We start from the raw sequence: 10,984 nt of genomic DNA, 5'->3' as shown, positions 1-10,984 counted from the left end.
AAGGGAAATTATTAATGGACATTGAGGTTGTCGAATTTGAATCGTATGCCAGAGAAGAGAACGATAGAAAAAAAGTGAGCACAGTCAGACAAATTAATGGCTATGTAGCCACTGAAAGATTTGCCAATATGCAAGGCAGGACAATTCATAACCCATTAAATAAAACACACTTTTTCTTTTCTAGATATTGTTCTTCGATCCTTCCTTCTTCGTGAAGTAATAAATTTCTAATGTCAAATGGTGTATTAAAGTCGGCAAATTTCCATAAAGAGAATAAGGCATGTTCAGAGAAGAAAAGTCCATATATACTTGAAGAGATCCGATATCGTGACATGAATAATCATGGTCTATGGCTTGTTAAATTTAATTTTTATCAACCATAACTTTGCATAACATATGAAATACCGAATTATAAGCTTAATCTAAATATAAAATCAAAATTAGGTATATAAAAAAATTTGTGTGAGTCATACCTCTTAATTTGTCATGGCTTTCAGAATCACTAAAAATTATATGTATGTAACAACTGATTTTCTATTTTTAAAACTTTTTTTATAATGTGTTAAGATTTCAACAGGACCTAAGAAATCTATAAAAAAATATTGGACTCTCTTATCAAATATTTAGTAATAAAAAACTCACAATAAATTATTTACCCAAATTTGTAAGGTGTATTAGGTTTATTTTTAATGGTGACTTAAACTCTTTTATAAATTATAATTAGATTACTCGATTATTAAGTTTTATTAAATCAAAATTATAATTAAAATTCCCTCACGTGAAGAAATTTTCAAACATGGCTTTCCTAAAACTATGTCTTTACAGATGGGACGAAGCATATTGCTTCCATGCATAGGGTCTGACTCTCTGCCATGAGGTATATATTAGAGAATATATTCCGTTACATTTTGTTTAAAGATGCGTGCACTTGGTAAGTATGTTAAGAAAAATATGTATAAAAATGGCCATCGGAATCTAATCTTCATACTTTGATTGGCTACAAATAGACCCTTGAAAACACGGCACTGGTATCCCATAGGGTGCATGAATTCCAGGCTAATTATAAGAGCTGTAGGAAGAGAGGTCTAGCATGAAGATGAGAGTGTAGTTTGGTAGCCAAGGATGACTTGCCTGATACTCCAAAGTGGTTTCAAAATAACGTCAAACGAAATATTGGAAACCCTTTGTTGAGTGCCAGGCAGTCTCCTTGGCTAACTTGACTGGCTCTCTTCTGTCATGCTAGACCTTCTCTTCTTCACAAACTATTTAAATATCTTCAAAGTGGTTTCAATTCATAGTGCGCATTAGGATAATTTGTGCGCCTTTGCTTTGGCATTGGAGTGCGATTTATAAGGAGAGAGATCTTTCATGAAGGGAAAAGTGTTGTTTCATAGCCAAGGATGACTTGCCTGCACCTCGCAAGAGGTTCGATGCCTGTCATAAAGCCTTTGTTTTGTCTTCAGGCAGTCTCCTTGGCTAATCTGACAGGCTCTTCTTTCTCATGCTAGTCTTCTCTTCTTTCCCAGTGAGCTTTAATTTCTAGCATACTTATGCTAATTAAACAACCCAATTGTTCTACAAATGACACTACATTTTTTGTTATTAGCGACACTAATAATTGTAATTGAATTCATATTAGTAGATTGATAATTACGCTTTAGAGAGATATTTGATATTCTAAATTGCTCAAAGATGTATAATGTTTTGCAGGATATATCCAGGTAATTGGCTTTCTGATTATTATATTCAGACATTGCCTGAAACAATTTGTGTTGCTGGTGAAAGTTTCCTGCTGTAATCTTGTTTGCTTGGAAAGTTGGCTGGCCCTGCATTACATAGCTAGCAAAACCCTCCGAGTCTTCATGCAGCAAAAAAAATATTAGGTAGAATTGCAAGTAATACCCATTTCAAATTAAAGGCTAATTTCATTACTCTCAATGATGAATTAATTTGGCTGATGATCTCCCTAATTTATTCGTACCTTCTATCTTTGGGGATTGTTTGGTAGGAAGAATATTTTATTATCAAAATTAAAATATTACTTTAAAAATAAATTATTTTGAATATTATTGAATATAAATTATTATTATATTTGATAAAATTAAAAAGATATAAATCATTATTGTATTTAGTTAGAAATAATAAAAAAATATCGATATATTATTTTACTTAAATTTCCTTAATATAATTATTTTAAAATATTTTTTATATTATTTGTTATATTAATTAAAAATAAGATTATTTTTATACTAAAAAATTAATAAATAAAAATATAGTTATAATAAAATTAAAATTATCTTATTAATTTTTATATTAACTACTATATTACTATTGATAATAAAATATTACTAAAATATTTTATTACTTATAAATCAAACAAAATAATATAAAAAATTATCAAACTAATCTTTAATCTCTTTAACCACACCCGCTTAATGTAGTCTTAATTATACAACCTTTGTACTGCTTCTCAAATTCCTATTTCAATGATGCAGAACTAGCAAAGAAAGGTAAATGATAATTTATCTTGCAAGTCATGAAGCAGTACAAATAAGAGCGGTAAAAATATTGACTGTATCATCCGGCATACTATATATTTTTTACCTTGAGTTATTAATAATTTTAGAGATCTAATTGCTCTCTAAATAGTCTGTAGACAAATTATATAGACTGCACCGAGTAATTAAGTCCTTGACAAAGTATTATACATGTGTGCTGCAAACAGTGAAATTCGTAGTTCAAAAGTATTAATAGGTCAAAATCATATCACAGTTCAAAAAGGTTGAAATAGTGCTATCAAATGCAATCTCCACTAAATCACATCTAAAATAGTGATATTTAGTCAAAATCATATTTTGAACGGTGCAATCCAATCAAATCTAAATTGTACGATTCAATTTATCAAATTACACCACTAGGGCATAATGCCGATTGAAAAGAAATGTAGTATTAAGACAAGTGCAATATCATCACTTCTGACCATTCTAGGTGCAATACCCATCAAATTACACTATCTTAGATGTGATGTCTATGATCAAGATTGCACCAAACTACATTTCACTTGCTGACGACTTTTTAATTTAAATTTTATAATTATTACCCCAAATATTTTAAAAGATGAAGCTTAAAAGGGTATAAAAACAGTAGTTCTTCTTATAATTAAGTCAGATATTAATGTGGGTCGTAGGCTGTAGAGAAAAGTTGGCCGTGAAATAAGTGCCATGCACCGGTAAAACCACTGTGGTTTGGGTGTGCAGAAATGAATTAGATCCGAACTATAACGTGAGTTGGCATTGCCAGCCGGTTGGTTTCCGGTGTCGAGCCGCAAGTGTTCAGTCTTCTAGATATTTCGTTTCATATGGTTGCCGATTACGTTCAACCTTTTATTAACTTTTATGAAGTTGAAATTTATATATTTATCTTTATCTCTTTTTGAACTTATATATATATCTACGTGACCTTCATGTCCGGCCGAAAGCACTACATGTCAGGAGTCATTGGAAATATCAGAGAATTTGCTACGATCACGAAAGGAAAGTGATAGGAGAATTATTAAATCCCATACATGCATGCATGAAGATAAGGTACTGAAAAGAAGATAAGCATCAGCACTAGGCTCGGTCGTTGAATGCTTTGCGTACTTGGCAAATTAGTGTCTTCATATATCTCAGACCTACCAACTATAATAAAAATATATTGAAATACTTTTAAATATATAATTAATGTATTATTATATAATTGATAATTTTAAATTAAAAATTAATAGAGGATCAAGATATTTGATTTATAGAAGAAAAATAAAACTAAAACATGAAAACAATTTTAAAAAAAAATCTAAAATAGGTAGAAAAGTAAGTGAAAAAAACAAATAAAAATATTAAAAAACAAGAAGAAAAATGAGTGAATGATATGACAAATGACATGATAGCTTTAATAATATCAACACCTTTCGTTATTGTGAATGATATCACAAATCTAACTACAGTTGTCATATATTAATGATAAAATAATATTTAATTATATTATAATAAAATTATTTGTGTATTTAATTATATATTTAAAATATATATATATACATAATATTATTCTATTATTTAAAATTTATCTTAAACTTGCTAGCCTATATATCATTTACTAACACAAGAACAATCACCACAACAAATAGTTAATTTAGGGACGAAACATTTAATTTTTAATGATGACGTTTTTAATATTTAAAGACGAATTTTTGATTTTTTTAGATAAAATTTTTTATCACCTTTTACAAAACTTGTTCTAGTGAATATATGTTTGGTAATGGATTAAAATGGCTTGGTGATCCTTTGAAGAATAATTACTAATTTGACTGTTTTTCATTAAGTAGTTTTGAACATGTAATTCGACATTCTAAGTTAGCTAAAATCCAAACTCCCCAATCTAATCACATGTATGCAAGCCGAGTGATAACATCAATGAGGCCCTGCCAAAGCAAGGCATATCATGCCATTATTTTTCACTTAATGCCTTCACGACTTTACGATAATATCCTTTGGAAGAGGTAAGGTTCGCGCAAGTTGCCCAGCAAATTCGGCCGGTGAGCATTGCTACTTTGTCTGATCCAAAACTGTGAGACCTTTCTACCAAAAATGGAAATTCTTTGTCGGTGAGGAAAATTTAATGGGGTCAATGCAACTTAAGAGAATATATTCCGTATACAATACATATATCGGGCTGCGTAGTGGAAGAAAGTAGTTGAGATATTATATAATCTAAATCTACTCTTTTTTTCTCTTCTTTCATTGGCTATAAATAGTCTTTAAAAACTATAGTATCGGCATCCCATTGGAGCATGAATAGCATGCTTAGAGGTAGAAAGAAAGGCCTAGCATGAAGATAAGAGTGTTGTTTGGTAGCCAAGGATGACTTCCTGATCCTTCAAGAGGTTTCCTAGTCCATTGATTCAATATACAAAAAATAGCTTGAAGAAGAGCAGGGAATCATATCTTGGCTAACTTGACAGCCTCCTTTCTATTCATTTTAGGCCTTCTCTTCTTCATTTTCGATCGACGTTTTAGCCTTGTTGTTATGTTTTTTCTCTGCATACCAAATAATAGCAAATATTGTATCGTGCGTTGGCGAAGGTCTTCATAATTAACTTCGACATTCATATTGGAACATGCATGGATTTAAGGAGAAAAGGTCTTACATGAAGATAAGAGCACTGTTTGTTAGCCAAGGATGACTTGCCTGAGCCTTGAAAAAAGGCACCAAGTTAAGGTGGCTTCAGGTTAATTTAGAACCTTTTAGTCGGTTTTCAGGCAGTCTCCTTGGCTAAATTGACAGGCTCTTCTCTCTCATGCTAGACTCATTTCTCTTCTTCCCCGGCCGGTATACCTCTACTGCTCATGCACGCATATACATACATACATACATACATACATACAAATATATATATATATATATATATATATATATATATAGTAGAAAATAATTAACGATAATCAGAATGAGAAGAAGAAAAAAGAAAGTAATTATACTGTATTTCATATTTTATTCTCATTACATTCTTTTTTTATATGAGGGAAATTTTTTAAGTATGGACAAATAAATTCACAATTAAATGCATATAAGTGAAACATGCTCACCCCATTTATTAGTGTTGTGCAAAGAAATAATTAGATATCTGATATATATTCTGATTTTGATTCTTACTTAAAAATTGATTTTGACAAGATTGATTTCGATTCAAAAAATGGTGGAACCGAAACCTACTCGCATAGTATCAGTCAATGTTTATAAAGAGTGTTACTTTTAATTGTTTTTTGGGCTTGTCATTATCACTTAATCTTTATTCTTTTTTTTTTTTTCGATCCCTTACAAAATAGCTTTTTTTCCTTGTATGGAATTAAGCACAACTTCCGTCCCAAGTCTTTCTACTTAAATTAATCAGTCCTTAACCTGCCCTAAATCTAAGTATATCAATTTTACTATAGTACAAGAAATATTTGTCACATTTGATTTACATTCCTAAGGTGAGGATACAAATTATTAAATAAAAAATTCTCACCTCATGACACGTCATAACCAAAATTTACGTCTGGGCCTCAGGGTTTGTTACAGACAAGGCTTGGGCCGAAATAAATAACATATTTCTCAAATTTAATAATAAATAAAAGGGATTGCCAAAGCGAACAATACGTTGTCGTTTCGGCTGACATTATCGTCAGATTTGCGATTCTGTGTTGCAATTTAACGACGAACCTAGTGCAATTTGACTTCGTCCCCTGAATAATATCGGAAGCTCTCAGGATTCTCCATAGCTCTGAAAGAATCAATCCCTTCAGCAATGGCGAATCCGATCACCAAGTCTCTAATCTCAGCTTTGATCGCTCTCTTCTTTATCTCATCCTCTTTCGCCAGCTCAGATGTTCCTTTCATCGTGGCCCACAAGAAGGCAACTACGAAACGACTCAAATCTGGAATCGAGCGTGTTTCTGTCTCCATCGATATCTACAATCAAGGAAGCTCGTACGTTATTCTAATGAATCTTAACAATTTTGCTCAGATCTAGTTCTGATTATTTCTAATTTGCTGGTTATTAGATTTATTTGGCCTTTTGCATGCATTAACCAATTGAATCTACGATTGATTGAATTGAAGCGACCCTATATAAACATGCGCACATAATTGATAATCAATTTTGCAGGACGGCTTACGATGTGAGTCTCTCAGATGATAGTTGGGCTAAGGAAGTGTTTGATGTAGTCAGTGGCAACATCTCACAGACCTGGGAAAGACTTGATGCGTGAGTAATATTTACACTAATGCCATTTCATTGTATAAATTTTTGCTTTGTATATTTAGCCTAGAATTGCTAACTCGGTATTGTGCATGTCATGTTTAGTGGTGGTATTCTCTCTCATTCATTTGAATTGGATGCCAAAGTAAAAGGAATGTTTTATGGTGCACCTGCAATCGTGACATTCCGCATCCCTACAAAAGCTGCTCTCCAGGTCTGATTGACACCTGTTAAGAGTGTTTCATGGTAAAATCTTGTTTGCGTGGATATGAGAATTGTGTAGGCTTGTAATTTACTGAGTTGTTTCTTTCTATAGGAGGCATATTCAACTCCAATTCTGCCTTTAGATATTCTTGCTGAGAAGCCTGCTGAGAATAAGCTTGACTTGGTCAGTTCATTTGTTTTGTTTTGGAAATAGTTAACATATTGAGTATTCTGTGGTTTAATATTACTAATCTTTCGTTGTTTCATGGAATGACCTTCATCGGTTGCAATTAAATAAATGCAGGCTAAGGTATGGATCACTGTCTTTATGTTTGTTATATTTAAGTTATGAAAGTTTTTGGGATTTGCATTTGAGGTCTGGTGATAGAATTGAGTTGCATGTTTATGATGGGTTTGATTTTTGAATAATAATGGTCCACTGAGAATTTTATGCCCTTCATTTCCCAGAGCATCTTTACTCCTGTTTACCAATTAGTTGTAAAATTATATGATGTTTAGACATAGGGACAGATATTTGAGTTGTTTCCTATCATTCTTCTTGTATACTGAAACTGGGTTAGTATTTTCATAGAATTGCTTCTGAAGGTCCACTTCACAAAATGAGATAATGAAATTAAAATTTGAGGTTTAAGATTTGCAATATATACTGTAATGTAGTTCAATATGGTTTTCTAGTACTGGTTATTAAGCCAAGCATATTTCAATAGGTCATTAGTATTTATTACAGAGCCAGATACGTACTTTTTTCCTCAAGAAATCTCTACATGTGGGGCAATTTCAATACTTCATTATCATTTGGTTTTATTTTATGTACCTTAAAAACAGTTTGTGAAAGGAAGCATTGTACATTTTTTGGTGATACCACAAACACCTTTAAGAATCTGTATTCTTTTCCCTTTTCTATATGCAGAGATTGCTGATGAAATATGGCTCTCAAATCTCTGTGATCTCCATCATTGTCTTGTTCGTGTATCTGATCACTAGCCCATCAAGTGCTTCAAAAGGAAGCAAGAAGAAGCGCTAGAAACTAGGTTAACTTATCCAGGTTGGTTTTGTTTTAGAAACAACAGTTTCTGAGTAAAATTTTCTGTAATTTAGTCAGAATATTTACAGAAATCTTTGTTTTTTGGGCGGAATTTAATTAGAACAATCCACGGTTTTTAACGTGAGGATGTTGGTGAATTATATCCCTGCTTTATTCATATTCTTAGTTTTTAATTATCTCAATGTACTGATAGTTCCACCATGTAAAACCGACAGAAAAAACAAGTTAGATATTAGTACCTGTTTAGCTCACCTTGCAAAGACTCTATGATACCACGGTTCAATTTGTCTGTGATATAGTGTAATTTGATTGAAATTTACAAATTTTGATTAAATTTGATAATAAGAGAGCATAAGAATTTCACTCCTCCCTGGAATATATCAACCTGTAGCTTCGGTAGTTTTGAAAAAAAAAAAAAAAAAAACACGCATCATTCTGCAGACATCACAAACACAGCCTCCTCGACACTACCATTTACACCTACCTTTCTCATCAGAAAATATGCATAAAAGCACTGTTGTGACAAAATTACATGAGCTCGGAGAGAGTCATATCTCACAAGTTAGCTATTGAGATGAGAAAATTCAAGGTATCATACTTTAATGTTTAGGATTTAAGGTTTACGGTTTAGTTACTTATCCAGGTTAACTCAATAAACGGAGAAATCATTTAGTAGAAACAATACACATCAATGTCTGTGGAGTCTGTAACACTGACTCATTATTCCATCTAAACTGTCGTCTGAGCATAACTGAGTAACACTAAACCAATAAAAACCATTCAACTTATTTCTCAGTTCTTGAAATCTGGAAACAGATAAGGGCTTTACGAGGATGTCAGCAATTTGATGGTGAGTAACATGTTGGCGCTTCAATTTTTTTTACGGTAACATGTGTCCCTAACAAAGTGAACTTCAATTTCTGTGTTTAGTCCTACTAAGGAAAATAGTGTTTAAGGCCAAACACCCTGCATTTATATAATCACACCAAATTATTGGTGTGGAGAACCAAGGAATTTTTATTTCATTCAACAGAATCTTTAGCCAAGCAATCTCAACAGCTACTTGACTAATTGCTCTGTATTCAATCTCCATTGAGGACAAGACCACTGCTCTCTGTTTCTTAGACCCCGGCCGAATAAACATTGTAAACTCTAGAGGATCTTCTGTCCCTTTAACTCTCTGCCCATTTAGCATCTGCATGAGCTTCAACAGTGAAAACAGATTCAGGTTTGATGATTAGGCCATAACCCTAAAGGGCCATTTGGTTCCAGTTTTTTAAGATTACCTTGGTAATCTATCTTTTATTCTCTTGTTTGATTTGTCAGTAATAAAATATTACAGTAATATTCTATTACCAATGCTGACGTGGGAGGCAATATAAGTGGTAATCTGATTTCTACCTTCACCTTAGGTATTTAAAGATTACCAAGGAAATCTTGATTTATTATAATTATATTATTATTTATTAATTTTTGAAGACAAAAATAAATTTATTTTTAATTAATATGACAAATAATATAAAAAATATTTAAAAATAATTATATTCAAGGGCATTTAAGTAAAATAATTTACTAGTAATCTTTTATTACCTTTAACCAAACACAATAATTATTTATACCTACCAAATTTTATTAAACATAGTAATAATTTATACCCAGTAATCTTCTAAGTAATCTATCATTAAGGTAATCTTTCTATTTTGGTAATAAAACATTACTCAAACCAAACGCCCCCTAAGTTCCTTTGATATACCTCAACACTCTCTCACAAGTTTGTCAGTGTAAGGAGAGTAAATTACATTGTCCCACCCAAGGTTTAGCCTTAAAACACTTGTCCACTAGGGATGACAATTTGGACCCGATTTTAGGGGTCTCGACCCTCCCAGACCCTAACGGGGAGGAGATTCCCCAATAGAAACGGGAAAAGGGACAGGGATGAGGATGAAAAAAATCTCTTCAATCGAGGACGGGTCAGGGATGGGGATACATGTGTCCCTAGAGATGGCAATTTGGACCCTGTTTTAGGGGCTTCGACCCTCCCCGACCCTAACGGGGAGGGGATTCCCCGATAAAAACGGGGAAAGGGGCGACGATGGGGATGAAAAAAATCTCCGAAATCGGGGACGGGTCGGGGACGGGGATACATATGTCCCCGCCCCGCCCCTCCCCTCCCCTCCCCGCCCCGCCCCGCCCCGCCCCTCCCCGCCCCGCCCCCTAAATCTAATATATTAATATAATTTTTTTTTGAACTATTAAATTCTATAAAACTTTTACATTATAATTTATATAAATTGAAGTCACATCAATATTGAATTTTGATATTGATTAGTTGGTGTTAAGTTGAAAAATATTGAATTTTGATGGTAAATTTTAAGAGATACATCGTTGTATGTGGTTGGAATGGAGGAAGCCTGCTTTAGATCCAAACCTTTTTTTAATTACTTAATTAATTTGTAAATCCAAAATATTAACAAACCCTTTTAGAATTACTCAAATGCTATTAGAAGTGAAATTTTTTGGAATAAAGAAGCTGCAGGGATTAACACAAAAACATCATATACATGCCCATTTCATTAAATTCCATGGAATCAAGGGTAAATGATCTTCTTCTAAAATCTGTAGACATATGTAAAGAGAAAAAGATTATTAAGAGAAAGATTAATTAGAGCATACACAATACATTAAAATATGATTCAATTTGAATAAAAAATAGTTTAACTTAGTTTATTTTAAATTTTACTCGATTTCGTAGTTGTAATTTGATTCAATTTGAATTTATAATTTAAATTTATAACTCAAGTTTGTGTTTTATTAACAAAATGATATTATTTTATCTAAATAATATTTAATAATTAATTCAATCATAAATTCTAATAATTAGTTTAAAATATGAATTTAAACTAAATAAATTAAATTCTTTTAACTCAAATTTAATA

At 32.1% G+C, this 10,984-nt stretch overlaps 1 protein-coding gene across 1 annotated transcript; it reads left to right on the top strand.

The window, feature by feature from the left end:
- Positions 1-5,723: 5,723 nt before the first annotated feature.
- Positions 5,724-8,205, top strand: LOC123224212 (translocon-associated protein subunit beta-like). Its single transcript, XM_044647815.1, has 6 exons — positions 5,724-6,507; positions 6,686-6,784; positions 6,884-6,992; positions 7,095-7,166; positions 7,287-7,292; positions 7,914-8,205. Exons 1-6 carry the CDS (start codon positions 6,326-6,328, stop codon positions 8,025-8,027), a joined length of 582 nt encoding a protein of 193 aa, XP_044503750.1. The 5' UTR covers positions 5,724-6,325; the 3' UTR covers positions 8,028-8,205.
- The last annotated feature ends 2,779 nt before the right edge of the window (positions 8,206-10,984 follow it).

This window comes from Mangifera indica, chromosome 8, assembly GCF_011075055.1.
Source record: "Mangifera indica cultivar Alphonso chromosome 8, CATAS_Mindica_2.1, whole genome shotgun sequence".
Classification (NCBI taxonomy): Eukaryota; Viridiplantae; Streptophyta; class Magnoliopsida; order Sapindales; family Anacardiaceae; genus Mangifera; species Mangifera indica.
The sequence above is the reverse complement of the archived record's forward strand: the minus strand, read 5'-3'. Positions and strand labels throughout refer to the sequence as shown.